Consider the following 16,129-nt stretch of genomic DNA (forward strand, 5'->3'; position numbering starts at 1 on the left):
GAGTTGCATGTCGGAAAAACATGCCAATTTTAAATTGGAAACAATTCAATCTTCATTCTGTCACTGTAACGAATCTAATTTGATTTTTTATTTTTTTTACGCTCCCCCCAAATTTCACCAACATGTTAATAGTTCCTATTGCCGGGCTGCGGGGTTATAGGATTTTTTTTTCATCCTTCTTTTCTGTATGATCTCCAAATTTTCCACCAAGTGCTTTGGTGTCTGCACGCCGTACCTGTCCACATGAAACCGATTCAGGAGGAGGAGAATTGAGTGCTGCTGGGCTCCAGTGGGTAATCGGATCACATGGGACTGCATCGTAATGAGCCCGTTTTTGTTCAGAATTTTCCGGTGATAGTGGAGCTTCCCAGCATCAACCCTGCAGGAGAGGAAGAGCATGGCTATGTCAGTTTGTTTGCCGGCAACTCTCCCCCAACAGTACAGATGGCCTCTCACTTGAACATGCTAGAGACACACACTTCCTAGCCAGCCACTTCAAGGGAACAGTCGCTGTGAGACAATGGTCTTGAAAAGAACAGGCATGCCTCAGCCCGAGTGCCCCCCAGCCCCCAACAGAGGTGGATGAGAGATGGGGAGAGAGGCCTCGGGAAACGAAGCGGGATGGGATGGCTGGGCTGGGCGACGATGAGGGTTAGTGAGGACACCATCAAATACGGGTCTCCAGTCCAGTCGTGGCCAAGGAGTAAGGTCACTCTATATCCTGGTTTGCTCGATGGGCCCCATTTATGCCCACTGCCCTGGCATCCCCCTGGAGCTCCACCTTCCGCTTTCCAAATGTTTGGCTTAGCCACTAAATTATACGGTGGCTCCAGGGTCTCTTCAAAAACGAAGCACTGATGCCCAATCATCATGGATTGCAGACTGCCCCAGTGGCGGGTGGAGACGAACGGGGAAGGGGAGTCAACAAGGCCTGCGCTGGGGGGCACGGCACAATCATTGGAGAGTCCTAGCACTTCAGGAGAGAAGTGAATCATCCCCTCACTTGAAAGCAGTGGTATGGAGGTCTCGCTGGAGCTCCCCTTGCCACCGGGACCGGCCTAATCGCTCCAAAATGCAGTAGGAGAAGTCGGGGAGCTTCAGGTCGGGGTCACCCTCTGAGCCTATCAAGGCCCTGTAACGCATGTCCTGGGAGGCAACGATGATCAGTCTCTTTCCCCACCTGCAAATCAAAACAACCACAGGGAAGAAGAGCTTTAAGTGACTCTAAGAAAATCAAAATGTGAAAAAAACAGAACCTTAGAGGATCGTCATTTTGTGCTGCTTCTTAGAGGTTCACAATGCCCCTGGCGAGGAGGTTTCCGTCCCCAGACTGCACGGGGTCCGCGGTGAACACAGCCAACCTTGTCATCTTGCGTGGAGCCCTCCACGGTCTTGCCAGGACACACAGACCTCACTAGGGCCTGGGATGCCCTATGCGCCCTCCACAGCTCTGCCTCTTACCCTCCACAGCCCTGCTGGTCCCGAAACAAGCTGCCTCCTCTGCCTGGCTGCTCCTCCCCTGGTGTGTAGGAGACTGACTCCTTCTCATCATTCCAGCCACTGTTTAGACATCACCTCCTCAAGCCTTTCTGAAAGTCTAGCCAGTCTATTCCCTACCTCTGACCACTGCCGTATTCTTCACAGCACCAAGCACTCTTAAAAATGGCCATATACATATACATTACTTTTGGAGACATTCTTGTCTGTCTCCTCCCTTCAAATTTAAGTGCCGTAAAAGTAGGTTCATTGTTGACTCTTTCACTAGGACAAGGACACCTTCAGTGCCTAGAATGATTGTGGTGTGGAGTACAGGCTCTGCAAACATTTGTTAAGTGACTGAACTAACCTACGGAACTAGAAATAAATTTCAGAGTCAAAAATACAGGCATACCTGAGATATTGTGGGTTTGATTCCAGACCACTGCAACAAAGCAAATACTGTACTATGGCGAGTATCGCGATAAAGCTAGTCAAACGAATGTTTTGGTTTCCAGTGCATATAAAAGCATGTTTACGCTATACTGTAGTCTATTTAGTGTGCAATGCCATCAGGTCAAAAAAACCCCCAATGTGCACACCTAAATTAAAAAATAGTTATTGCTAAAAAATGCTAACCATCATGTGAGCTTTCAGAAAATTATAATCACGGATCCCAGATCACCATAACAAATAAAATAATGAAAAAGTTCAAAGTATTGCGAGAGTGACCAAAATGTGACAGAGACACGAATAAGCAAATGCTGTTGGAAAAAATGGTGCCAGCAGACTTGCTTGACGCAGGGTTGCCACAAACCTTCAACCGATAAATAAAGCAGGATCTGTGAGCGTAGTAAGATGAGGTATGCCTGTCCTCAATTATGCAATCAGTGGATCTGTAGTCTGTTGCAGACCTGGGAAAAATCATTAGTTCCTCCTACTGACCTGGACTGTGAAAACAGAGAGGCTGAGAATACGTCCTGCCTAGCAAGGTGTTTCAGACTGAGTGACGTGATGGAAGACAGGCCTTGCGGTCAGAGCAATGAAACAGAGTAGAGGAGATGCTGGCCCAAGATGAGAGAGGTTGGTAGCTCATGAGCGCTTATGCATGGACCATGGGTGACTCATGTGGGAAAGGGAGTGCTTCCAAGTGGGTGTATCTCAATGCCAAGGAGCGAGTGAGTGATGGGTTCTCTGCCAGCACACCCTCACGGGATCTCTGCTGCAAGGCTTGGACCCTAAGAGTGTGTGAATGGAGTAGGACAATCTGCCCAAGACGTCAACTTAGATTAGCAGATAAGGCACTGTGATAGAGTCTCACTCTTAAGTGGTGGAGACTGGGCAGAGAAAATTAATTTCTTCCATCAGATCCCTCGGTCTGATGGTTCTCCTTCCTCCTACCCCACACCAGCAGACTTCACTTCTACCACCAACTAGGCCAAAAGATCAAAGAAGAGGTTGTCCTCCTTTTAACTCACTGCAGGTTCCTTTACATTGTTTGTGACCTACAATGAGTCTAATGTAGTCATGGAGGGCTGCGGAATCCATCCTCGAGAAGAATGTTAGGTTGTGAATACACATGAAAGAGAGACAGTTCACTTCCGGTGTCGGCATGTCACAGACTTAGGATCTACGCTCTCTCGTTTCAAAACAGGCTCATGAAGCTGAATTGGAAGAGGACACCCAGGAAAAGAAAGTCTGAAAACAGGGGAACAGGTCTGCTGCTTTTCAAATGCACTCAGATTTGTTTACTACACTGGACGTCATAATGCCAACATTTCCAGTTAGCTGACTCAGTGACTCCTGCTGGACTGAAATTGCTGAGTGTGGTCACCAGACAGGATGTCAAATACTGATTAAGCACAATGCAAAGTACCAGAGATACCAAAATAAATAAAAGTGGTATCTACCGGCAAGGAGCTCACAGTCCACTGAAGGAGTAAGTTGAGAGGGAGCGATTACGCTATGGCCCAAGAGCGGGCAGACAGCACCTCTGATGGCCGAGCCTACAAAATGCCATTATGTGCGGAGTCCCAGTTTCAGCCTGCGTGTGTGACTAGAACGTGCGCGTCGTAACCAGGGAACACTCTCGCAGGAGGGGATTCCAGAGTTAGCAGTCAGCGGGGTGGGTGAAGGACAAGGAAGCAGAACCTCCAAGTTTCCGGAGGCATGGAGGAGCACGCCTGTCCTGGGAGGCAAGTGGTGTGGCCTGGCTGGAAAGTCTGGGGTGGGCTCGCAAGTGAGAAAGCAGAAGGAAGGAGAGCTCAAGAGGTCGGTGGGAGTCCACATCTTGAGGGCCCTACAATGGCATCACGGGGAGTTTTGATGTCATGACACAGGTCAGGGGTTACAACTTCACACCCAACAGGATCATCCATCAGTCAACGTGCATTTCTTAGGAGTTAATGTTGTGCCACGCCTATTCTAGATCCTAGAGATACAGCCATGAACAAGACAGAGTTCCTGCCCTCAAGAGTTTATGGTCTGGTGAGGAAAGGGTGATGTGAATAAACACTTCAGACCATTTTTGGTACTGGGGCGCCTGGGTGGCTCCGACAGTTAAGCGTCCAACTCTTGATTTTGGGTCAGGTCGTGATCTCAGGGTGGTGAGATTGAACCCCACGTCGGGCTCCATGCTGGGCGTAGACTCTGCTCAAGATTCATTCCCTCTCCCTCTGCCCCTCCACCCCTCATGCATGCATGCTTGCGCGCTCTCTTTCTCAAAAATAAATAAATAACCATTTTTGGTACTGCAACAAGTAACATAATGGTGCTGGACAACACAGACACTTTGTGAGGAGCCAAGCTGAAGACTGAATGACGAGTAGAGGGTGGAGATGTGAAGATTTGAGGCAGAACATTCTCAGCAGAAGGACGTGCCATAGCCCTGAGACAGAAATGAGCCCTGCATGTTTGGGCCACCGCACAGAGAAGACTCAGGCAAGTTGAAGGGCTATAGTTGGAGAGCTGGGGGGAGTGGAGGATAGGTCCTACAGAGCCTGATGGGCTAAGGTCAGGGGACAGGCAGCTGCAGGGCATGGAGCTCTAGGTGGGATGTGGCTCATGGCTCTGGCCTATGTTACCAAGTCAAAATCAGTCCCACTGCAGCTCGATACTGTGATTTTTTTTAAGAGGAGCGAGAAATCCAGAGTTTAAATATTAGCAACGAAATGAAATTTAAAACAAACGAATCACCGTGTTGGCTAAACAAAGCATGTGTGGGGGGCACATGTGGCCAGTTGGAAACAGATCCCGAGTGACCAAGGCACTATTCATCACAATTCCATCTTAGAGAACAATGTGCCATGCGGTGTGGAAAATTCCAAAGAGGAGAGACAGGGGCGCCTGGGTGGCGCAGTCGGTTGAGTGTCTGAGTCTTGATTTTGGCTCAGGTCATGATCTCAGGGTCCTGGGATTGAGCCCTGCGTCAGGCTCTGTGCTTAGTGGGGAGGCTGCCTGGGATTCTCTGTATTTCTAAAATAAATAAATAAATAATTTTTAAAAAAAGGAGAGACAGAGAGAGAGAGCAAGAAGGCAGGCAGGAGACTCTTGCACTATTCTGAGGCCAAACGGGGTTTGAGATAAAGCTTGAAGGTCAAGTCCACAGGACTTGGTTGCCAGCTGAATGCAGAAGTACAGAGAGAAGGGGCCCCGGAATCCCCAGTTTGCGGCTCGTACAACAGGCACACAAGAATACCCTGGAGCAGAGGAAATCACAAAAGAGGCAAGGAAGGGAAGAGGAGGCAGGTTTGGGGTGAAGGAGTGTAACGCTCTGACTTCTGGGCACAATGAGGAAGAGGTTACTGAACTCCACGCGTGGCACTTGAGGGACATCTGGAGAAGCGACAGAGCCCTTGGGAGCAGCCCAATATTTAGGGGGTGGACGGAAGTCGGGGAGTCCATGAGGGAGCTGGTGAGGATCGGCCAGCACAGAAAAACAAAGCGAAGTCAGGGGGCAAAAGCTCTAAAACTCCCTGACTGGGTGGTGGGGTCAAGGAGCTTAAGGGCCAAACAGTGTTCACAGGCTTGTTACTAGGAATTTCAGAAGATCCGATTTTGGTGAAGTAATAAAGGCAGAGGAGTGAAGGGGAGAAAGAGTGAAGGCGGCTATTTCTTCCAGGAAGCGCAGCCTCCAGCAGCCCAGAGCGATCAACAGTCACGGGGGACCCAAGGTCAAGAGAAGGTCCTGCTGTAAGACAGGCGAGTCATCAGGGCTGAGGAGAGAGCTCCAGCAGGAGCACAAGGGAGGTGCAAGGAGCTAGGCTGGAGAAATGTGGAGAGGAGGAGAAGAGAAGCAGAGCACAGCCTGGGCCAGGGCTTCTTGTTGCCTCTGAGCTGACGGGATGGGAAATAGGTACGGTAAAATTACAAGCGGAAGGAGATGGATGTCGGCAGAGTTCCCACTGGCAGCTCTTCCCTGTTCTGTGAAGTGGGAAGGGGAGGTGGGAGGGGGGATGGGCTGGAGAAGGTGAGGACTTGCATTAGCCACTCTGGGAAACTGGACTCCCCCCACCCCACCACCCCAGCCTGGACAAGAGAAGGAAAGGCACTGATGCAAATGAGAGATGGCTGCGCCAGGACTGGGAACCCAAAGGAAAGGGAACTGCGCCAGGACTGGAGACCCAAGGAAAAGGGAAAGGTAGGCCCCTGAGCAAAATCAGCGCCACCAAGAGTGGAGTGCAGAAGGTGGAGGCTTGGTGCAGGGCTGACCCACTGCGGACCAGCCTCCGTGCTCTGACTACACCCCGCTGGCTTCAGGGCAGCAGGAGGCCCGTGAGGCTCTGATGGTGCAGATCCGTTACCTGCCAAAGGCTTCCACCATCATACAACGGGGCTGTAAAGACTTGGTCCTGATGTCATTGGTTATGTTTTTCCTCTCCTTGAAGTACCGGCATGACCCTTGGATGCCGTCCTTATTCTCTAAGATCATATGAATGGGGTAGACATCCTCCAAAGCGACTGGATCCCTCCGGGACTCCAAAATTCCGGTTTCCAAGTCAATCTCTTCATACCTAAAAGGGGGAAAGCACAAATACCAAACCACAACTCAGCTTCGGAAAGAATACATACTGGGTGCATTCTTCTTTCCTTTTTTTTTTTTTTTTTAAAGATTTTATTTATTTATTTTTAGAGAGCGAGGGCTCCAGGAGGGAGAGAAAGAGGTAAAGAATCTCAAAGGGACTTCATGCTGGGAGCCGGAGGCAGGGCTGGATCTCACGACCCTGAGATCATGACCTGAGCCGAAACCAGAAACCAAGAGCCGGATGCTTAACTGACAGAGCCACCCAGGCGCCCCTGGCGCATTCTTCTGAAAACCTCCTGCTGAGATCAGAGAGAAGGAGTGAGCTCACTCAGTCCTCCAGCCTTGCAAATGCAGATTAGAGCAGCATTCCTGCCTTTCTACCCCAGAGAGCACAGACCTTTCCAGGGTTCCCCCAAACCACCCCAGAAGCTGAATGCCGGCACTAGAACCATCTTACTGGCCCAAGTCATAGCCTTTCGGTCTCCCTCCAAATCAGATGCCTGAACGTTAACAATTTTCACCTCGGAATCCTCAGTCCTGTTTTCTCCTCCAAACACTGTCTTGTGCCTCCAGTTGTCTACCAAACACCTCGAATTCAAGGAGATCCAAATCAAAAGTTATGACTGGCTCTCCTCACCTCCAATGAAGTCCCTCCTTTCCACTTTCTCCCAGTTACGTCGTATCAATGCCACGGAAACATCTTTGACTTGCATTTCTTCCCTTACCCAGTCAGCCAAGTTTGTTAGGCTTTCCTTAACAAACCCTGCTCACAGCCTGCACTAGTCTAGTTGAGGCTAAATCCCACTTACACTTACCAGCCCTTTCTTTCCTGGCCTTCTCTGTGACCTCTGCTCTGCTTTACTCTCCATTCCCAAATCAAGTCTTCTACCATCTGCCAGGAGGGGCTGTGGACTACAGTCCACCACCTTTCCAGCCACACCTTCCTAGGCTTCTTTGACAGTTCCTAGTTGTCCATCCAGCCTTTCAACGTTGGTGCACCTGAGGGCCCTGTCTTAGGCCTCCCATCACACCGTACTCTCTTCCAGGAATGATCCTAGGCACAGCTTTAATCCAACCACATGGGATAACTCCCATGTCCAGCTCCATCCCTCCCTCTAGCCCCCTTTCACCCAATGAAGCCAAATGTTTACTAAACAGAATCTCCACTTGGATCACCCATAGGAACCTTGAACTCAATGTGTCTCAAAGTACATTCAGCACCTTGCCCACTAGCACCGAGACCCAACCACTTTGCTGCTCTTCTGTGTTCCCTATTAACAATGAAGGGCATCAATATTCACTCAAGAATCCAAATATCAGGAACCAGAGGCCATCATCCCTGATTCCCCCCTCTCCTTATACCCCACATCCAGTCACCAAATTCTCCTGATTCTTCTGCTTCATAGTCTTGGTTCCATTTGCTTCTCTTATTTATTCTCACCTGCACCACAGTAAGCAAAACTGATGTGGAGAACAGAGACGAGAGAGAAATGCAGATGAAATTAAATTTCCTTATAACCTGCAGCCCATTGTCACATAAGGCAGGTAGAGTATAGTTCCTCCAGGAAGCTCCCAACTTAAAGTTAATGCTTCGCTAGAGGGAAAAACAAACTTAGCTTGAAAACAGCCAGGCCTCTAGGGTCCTGTGAATCTTCTTCGGCATAGGAGAGTCCTTTTGGAAACCTCCCTTTGTCTTTACTTCCCCCAACTTGAAAGTATATAAATCACTCCCTCCTCACAACCCCAGTGCAGCTCTTTCTGCCCATGGGTCCGGTCCCCATGCTTTAACGAAAGCCTTCTAGCACCGAAGACTTCGTTAGAATTCTTTCTCGGCCATTGGCTCTGAACCCCAACCTAGAAACCACATCAAAACCATGATTCTTTGTTTGTGGTTGGATTACTAAAATCTCTCAACTTCACAATTTGCCCTCAATGTGACCCACCTTTGAGTGGGGAGGGGGAAAGAGGGAGGCTTCCAACTGTTCTTTTAATAAAGAATCAACTCTTTAAGTGGATTAAAAGACCACTGATTACCTCTCCAGTCCAATCTGGTTAAGGGCAGCGAGGATTCTGTACCCCAAACTTCAAGGATTCAAATTCTGGGTTCTGCTCTTGCTAGCTGATAACCTTGAACAAGTTGCTTAGCCTCTCTGTGCCCGAATTCCCTCTTCGGGAAAATGGTAGTGATAATTCCCACCTCTAAGGTTATTGTAAAACTTAAGTTGCTATATGTCAGGATCTTAGCAAGTTCCAGCTCACAATAAGCATATATGTAAGTGCCAACTATTACTCCCTATTCCCCACCTCCAATCCTACGCTCAACCAAACTTAACTTACTTCTCTTCCTTTAGGCGTTCAGATTTGCTGTTCTCTCTCTAGAGTACTCTGCCAACCCGCCACCTAAATCCAATCTTTAAGTCTTGTTTTAGACAGTATTACCTCTGGGAACTTCACCTCACAATTCAGCTTAACAGCACAGACTCTACAGAGACAGACTGCCTGGGTTCAAATCAACACTTGGTCACTTATATCTCTGTAACGTTGGACAGGTTAATCTACGACTCAGTTTCCTCTTCTGCAAAATGGGGAAGATAACAGCACCTATGGGTGAGGATCAAGTGAGTTCAATCTCCTAAGCTCCCAGAACAGGACCTTATAGTATATAGTACCAGGCCAATAATAAGCACTCAATAAATGCTAGCCGCTGTTGTTGTTGTTATTGTTATTATCATTATTGCTAAGCTTGCTGTTAAGCAGATCTCTAGTTGCCTCAGGCTCTCTAGTCCAGCACTGAATGAATGCCCCAGAAAGGGTGGCTAAATTCAACGGTCTCCAGTCTTGATCGAAACTGACTTCCTATTCACCACGAAAGAGGAGTACTCTTTGAAGCTTGAAGAATATCCTCCCCAAGAGTCCTGCTCACACCACCCAAACACCTACACGGACCGATCGGGACATCACTAGCTGACCCCCAATTCCATCAGACGTCCAGGCTCTGCCAGGCCCGAGGAACCCCCCCAGGCACCCTTACACCGCGCCCCCCATCAGACTCGCGGTCCTCCCCCAGCTCCCCTCCTTTCCCCCGCCCCCTCCCGTCAGAACCCGGGCCCCTCCCAGCGCCACCGGACGCTGGGCTCCGCGGCCGCCCGCCCGCCCGCCCGCCTCAGGGCCAGGCCGCTGACCGGTCCTGGAGCTGGAGGTCGGGTCGCTCTCGAGGCTCTTCATAGAAGCTGATGCCCGGGTGGGTGGCAAGGGCCCGCCAGAGGAACTCCTGCGTGTAGGGCTCCAAAGGCAGCGGGAAGGGAGGCACTCGCGTCTCCAGACGGCTCCACAGAGCGGGCAGACACAGGCCATCAAGCCCCTCCAGGGCCACCTCGTCCAACAACGACTCAAGCGCGTCCATTGCTACTTCAGTTTGCAGCTCCCCGGGCGCCTGCGCACCAGGACACTAAGGGCCCTCCAGCGCGCCTGCGCATAGCGATCGGCAGCTCTGGGAGGCGGGTTGGACCTAGAAATCCGAGGAGGAGTTCCAGAGCGCCGGCGTGACGTCAGACCTTTGGGGGCGGGCTCAGTCCGCGGGGCTCCACCGCCATTGGTCCGGAACCCCGCAGTAACCAGGGGAACTGCAAACAGTGTAGAGGCCGCTTCCGGTTCGAGCACCCGGAACCGCCGCCTCTAGGGATGGACGGTGAGTGTCCGTGGGCCCCTCCGGGCGGTCGGGCAGTTATTCTCCCATCTCTCCCTTGGCTCCCTCGGACAGAATCCTAGGCAAGAGAGCCCTGGGCCACCACTGCGTGACCCAGGGTGGTCTCTGGTCAGAGGGAAAGGGAGTCCTAGTGGTCCGGGATGGTAAGAGGCTGGGGGGAGTGGTCAGTTGGTTTGCCACTGTGCAGAGCTGTGTTGGTGTAGGAACCCGGTACAGGTCGGGGGCTCAGAAGAGCTTTAAAGTAGCAAGGAGAGATAGAAGTCTGAAGGGGGGTCTTGTGTGTCTTCCTCGGATGTGCAATTGTGAAATCTAGGAGTTGGTATGGGGGTAAGCGTCATCCTGGGGAGTGCGGTCGTCAGCTACTGGGAAAACGGAGTTGATAAGGTGGGTGGACGAAGTCGAGGGCTCGTTTCTGAGCTCGTTTTCTGAGCTTTGATGTTAATAATTAGTACTGTTCCGTGCCAGGAATTCTGTAAGCGCTGTCAACACCTCGTTAAGCTTCATAACAGCCCTTTGAGGTCAGTGGTGTTATCCAGTTTTGTAAATGAAGAAACTGAGGCTCAAAGAAGTTAAGTTAACTTTCCCCAAATCAAACAACCAGCAAGTGGCAGAGTGAGTAAGAAACCCAGACACTCTGTCTCTGGAGCTAAATTATAGAGCTTGAGATTTGGAACAGATTTCAGAGGCCCTTCATTCCAGACGTTGCAAATGGAGATATCTGCCGGGGCAAGTCTGGTGGGCTGGATTGGGCTGTGACTGAAAATCAATTCCACTTTTGAAAGGAAAGCTTCTTACTCAGTTCCAACCAATTATTTTCCTGGGGCACTGCTCTAAATACCATGACAGCCAATCATTCTGATGGCCAGATGGACAGATGCCGCCTGTGGGCCACTATTTAGGGTTCCCTGTTTAGAATCATGGAATTGACCATTGAAAACAGTCTAAAAATAGGCTACTCTGATCTCATTTTGAAGATAGGAAAACTAATGTCTAGACAGACTGTTAGGGTCTGTGCTAGAATGCAGATCGTTGTTCTCATTTCACCACTATCCCTTACTTCCAGGAGTTTGTTCCTTGTATCCACTTAATGTAGGGTGGGGAAAAATTTTTTTTAATTGAACAGTCTGATGTGTACTTAAAAGACATCTTTGCACTTTGTACTTAAGAGGTACTATAAAATGCCATTTCCAGTTTGCCTTGTGGAAAGATCAATGTAACATTGCTACAGAACAATAGTTCTCAAATATTTTTGATCTCAGGACGCCTTTACGCTCTTACCTCAAAAGAGCTTTATGTATATTGTATCTATGATATTTACCATATCAGAAATTAAAGCTGAGAAAATCTTAAAACATTCATGTATCAATTACTTAAAAATAACAGTAAACTTGGGACGCCTGGGTGGCTTAGTTTGTTAAGCATCCAGATCTTGGTTTCGGCTCAGGTGATGATCTCATGGAGTGTGAGATCCAGCCCCGTGTTGGGCTCCACACTCTGCAGGGGGTCTTCTTAAGATTCTCACCCTCTGCCTCTCCCCACGCTTGCACGTGGTTGCTCTCTCTCAATAAAATAAATCTTAAAAAATAACAGTAAACCCTATACTTCTGAATATAAATAATAATTTTAATGAAAAATAGCTATGCCCCCCCAAAAAAATTAGTAGGAAGAGTAGCATTACATTGTCTCAAATCTCTTCAATGTCTGGCTTGATAGAAAATAGCTAGACTCTCATTTCTGCTTCAACCAAACTGGTGTGTTTTTGGCTAATGTATATGAAGTAATTCTAGCCTCACACAGATTTTAATTGCCTTTTCAAATAACTAGACATTCTTTTTTGATACTGTACCAAAACTTAGCAAGTGGTAATTTCTGAAGGGTATGCACAGTGTGCCATCTGAAACCATACTGGTGAACTTTTGTACTCTGTTACATTATAATCCATTGGTTTATCTTGTTCTTTTTTCGGATATTTTGATTTTATTACCTGAGGCATTGGTCATTTGGAAAATGTTGGTTTACTGAGTTATGCAAATCTTCCAGATGTTGACATTTCAAATGCCATTATGTAATATCAAGTGGAATGTCCTTATACATTCACATTTGTTACTATCACCACCTATCTCATTTTTTAGAAAAAAGTTTAAGCTGCTAAACTCAGGGTAGTAGAAACAAGTTTTCATTTGAGCAACAGACACTGGCAGTTGTTTCCTTGAAAGGACCGACTCACTTTTTTTTTTTTAAACATATTTGAGAAAATGTCCGTGAAATACCCTAGTCTGAGTAACTTAGTTTGTTAGTTGTTTATTCGAGTAAAAATGGCATTCTATACGTATGTGGCTAGTTCAGCTGGTAACTCAAACAAGCGTGTGTGTGTGTTTTCTTTGGCTTGTAGCAGAAGTGCTCGATGTGTACTTCCCATTTTGCCACACAGAATGTTAAAGCGATGTGTACTCATGAGACAAAATTGAATAAAATTAATTGTTACAATTTCATAAGGATATTGTTAGGTGAAAGTGATTTTGTTGTTGTCGTTGTTTTTTCGTGAGTACATGGCAGTAAAGAATGTGATGACAACTAATACAGTTTCGTGCCGCTGCCTTGTGGCAACTCAGGCCACAAGCAGTTTTACCTACTGCTGCTTTCATCAGTGCAAATATCAACACAGTGAAGATGTCTTAGAATTGTGATGAAAATAGTTTTGTCCATGTGAACCCCTCTTCCTCCCAGAGTCTGGGAAAAACAGTTTGAGAAACTTCGCTCTAGACCATTTTCAAGAAGTCCGCTCAGTCCCTCTGTCATCATCCTGCTGTCTCCTAGAGCATTATCATGGCCCAGTTGAGGAACCTGTTAATTATCAGATTGGTTACAAAAAGGAAAAACTTGTTCTCTTTAAGAAAGCATTTGCCCTAAGATTAGATTTAGCATTCAAAGGATCCCATTTCCATTACCATTTTTTTTAAGATTATTTATTTATTTATTTGACAGAGAGACAGTTAGTGAGAGAGGGAACACAAGCAGGGGGAGTGGGAGAGGAAGAAGCAGGCTCCTAGCAGAGGAGCCCGATGTGGGGCTCGATCCCAGAACGCCGGGATCACGCCCTGAGCCGAAGGCAGACGCTTAACGACTGTGCCACCCAGGCGCCCCTCCATTACCATTTTTAAAACTTAGATTTACACAACAATTTTAGAGGCACATATCTGTTGGGTAAAGTGAAGCATCCCATGATGAATTGTGAGTCTAGCCAACTAGATAAGCCAAGCCTGGCCTTATTGAAAAGATGTTTACTTCCCAACCTTACCAAAGCTTAAGTATCTACCAGGTATCCCCACACTGGATTGTACTTTGGTCGATTCTGCATATGCAGATCACCATTTTTCCTGACCCATTGTTTTTGACTTTGGACAAGTTTTATCTGGCTCTGCAATATGGCATGATGTAATGTTGATATATCTGGGGGGCTGTGTAATCTGTGTAATATCTCAGCTGTGTACTCTGACCTCTCTGAGCCTCAGTTTTCCTGTCAATAAAATCGAGCTGATGATAAGGCTTACTTTGTTTTGTCTGGTAAGCCACTGGTGAATTCAATGAGGCTATGCACGAACGCACTTAACTCCAAGTCTGGCATGTAAAAAGCGCTCTGACATGGTAGCCAGTGCTGTCATGATCTGCGAATGGGCAGACTTCCGCTGGCAGAAGAGGGAGGAGACAATCTGATGAAGCTCTCTAGCAAATAATAATCTTTGTAATTAGCTCACTGTTTGTTTAAAAGAAAAGCCGGCGTGTGACATTTTTCATTTACTTGAATGTAAACTAGCAGAGTGTGAGTCTTCTGCTATGAAGTGTTCACCTTTATGTTAAAGTCACATTTCCTCCAGTGCTTTTAAAATATGAGATGGTTCGAGGAAAAAAAATATTTCTACTCAGTTTTCAAGGAACATAATAATTAGACAAAAGTTCAGCACATTGACATAATTAGAAAGGATTTTAAAGCTGTTCATTTGCTTTTGCTCTCCCCAGAGCAAATATTCAACATTTCCCCTGCTTATCCTGTTCATTTGCTTAGTACACTTTCTCAAAGAATTAATAATGCCAAGATGAAATTTAGCCTAGCTTGTCTAAATAATCCCAAACTGCAAAACGAGTGACGGTTGAATTAGTAAGGTTTTGTTGAAAGTACACTGTCAGCATGTCTAGTCTTTTCTGTTCTGGTACGGTATTCACCTGGGCTCCCGGTGATTTGTTGATTTCCCTTACTATTTAAAATAAACCAAGCCAAAAATGATGTAGAATAAAACAGAGCAAGCATTCAGCAGGCAAAACAAATGTGTGGTCCGTGGAGTCTCTATGTCTGTTCTGTCTTCCTCCCTTCTTTGTGCCCATCCTTGCATCTGATTCATTTCTTTTCCTCTTGCTGTTTCTCAGTATTCATCTCAACCTGTGATTTTAGCTTACAGGACGTTGACACACTATGCTTTGCTTATTCTTCCTTAGGACATTTGTTTAGTAACTCCACATTTCAGTGCCTTCCTTGTGCTGGAATCCAGAGATATCAAGATGAGTAAGACTGGATCCAGGTGAAGAGTAGATAGGAGCTTATTGTATTATTATTTTTTTTTTCTTTTTAAAGTAGGCTCCACGCCCAGCATGGGGCTTGAACTCATGACCCTGAGATTAAGACCTGAGCTGAGATCAAGAGTCGGACGCTGAACCGACTGAGCCACCGAGGCGCCTCTCCTTGTATTACCTTAAAACTTTAAGTTGATTTTTTTGAACGTAGAAATTAAAAATTTTTTTCACCTTAAAAAAAAAAAGAGAAGTTACAATTCTGCTCTTGTATTCACTTGGGCAATTTTGGAAATCCCTACAGATTACTTTTGTGTGGCACAGTGTGCTATATATATATGTTTGTTCTCTTCATTTTAATCTGAAAAAAAAAAGAGGGGGGGATATATTCTCTGCCCTGAAGAACTTCATAGTCTGGTGAGAAAGCTAGTCATCAAAAGCTAACTATAATCCAACATGGGAGTCCCTAGGAGATAACATTCATAAAGGTCTTCCCATTTCTCAAAAGCAATCTGGCTCCCTACCTGCTTTTATAAATAAAGTTTTATTAGAACACAGCTATGCCCACTTGCGTATAAATGTGTACAATCTATGGCCATTTTCATGCTTCAGTGGCAAAGTTGACTAGTTGTGGCAGAGACTGTATGGTCCATAAAGCCAAAAATCTTTACCATCTGGCCCTTCCCTGGAAAAGTTTGCCAACTCCTGCCAGAGAGGATCTGATTTGATTCTTGAGACAACTCCATATGATACTCGCTGTCACTGGGGTCATTTATACCATGCAGCTAGCAGGTAGCAGAGCTAGGAGGACTCAGCCAAATAAAGTGTACGCTCTTGACTTCATGTACGTCTAGATTATGTCATCAAAGACCTGTCTCAGACTTGTCCCCATCAGCGTGTGGCCAGGTTGTTACACTTGGAAAGTGAGCGTGTGGGCAATGCCTACTCATTAGGCTGGTTGAAGAGCAAACACAGTTTAAAAGGCACTGCCCGTGCCTATCTCCTTGGCTCTCTCAGGATCTGACCCTGTGGCTCCTCCTCTCCTCCCAAGTAGGAGAGGGCTTACAAGGAGCAATGTGGTTGATCGGAAGAAGGAGCTTGGTGCTGTTTACAGCTCGCTTTCTAAAAGAATAAGGAAGTATCCGTTGTCCTCAGTGGCACCGGACTGACTGCCGATGGCCCATGGATTTGAACAGCTTGACCCTTGTAACTTTAACAATTGCCCCATGGACACAGCACCTTAAATCGGAGAATTTCCCTGGGGAAGCCATGTGCCTCCCTTCCTCTATCGCTTGGTTGATGTGCTGGTCTCCAGTCTCCTGTTTAGATACCCACTTAGCCTCGTGTCCAGAGGTATTATA

At 47.1% G+C, this 16,129-nt stretch overlaps 2 protein-coding genes across 4 annotated transcripts in view; one reads left to right on the forward strand and one right to left on the reverse strand.

Moving 5' to 3' along the window:
* The window catches only part of GTF3C1 (general transcription factor IIIC subunit 1), a 72,149-nt gene extending 62,185 nt beyond the window's left edge, over positions 1 to 9,964 (reverse strand). For 2 of the 3 annotated variants that reach the window (XM_026515658.4, XM_044390092.3), the window contains exons 1-4: positions 9,682 to 9,964; positions 6,279 to 6,488; positions 1,004 to 1,180; positions 236 to 379 (exon numbers count right to left, since the gene is read on the reverse strand). In XM_026515658.4, the coding sequence (XP_026371443.1) occupies positions 236 to 379; positions 1,004 to 1,180; positions 6,279 to 6,488; positions 9,682 to 9,902 (752 nt within the window). In that variant the 5' untranslated portion in view covers positions 9,903 to 9,964. The remainder of the gene's footprint in view (positions 1 to 235; positions 380 to 1,003; positions 1,181 to 6,278; positions 6,489 to 9,681) is intronic. The other variant, XM_044390093.3, reaches the window with a different exon arrangement.
* Positions 9,759 to 16,129, forward strand: part of KATNIP (katanin interacting protein) — a 183,182-nt gene continuing 176,811 nt past the window's right edge. Inside the window, 1 exon segment of the mRNA XM_026515659.4 lies at positions 9,759 to 10,187. Coding sequence (XP_026371444.2) covers positions 10,181 to 10,187 — 7 coding nt within the window. The 5' untranslated portion in view covers positions 9,759 to 10,180.

This window comes from Ursus arctos, unplaced genomic scaffold (genome assembly GCF_023065955.2).
Source record: "Ursus arctos isolate Adak ecotype North America unplaced genomic scaffold, UrsArc2.0 scaffold_2, whole genome shotgun sequence".
Taxonomy (NCBI): Eukaryota; Metazoa; Chordata; class Mammalia; order Carnivora; family Ursidae; genus Ursus; species Ursus arctos.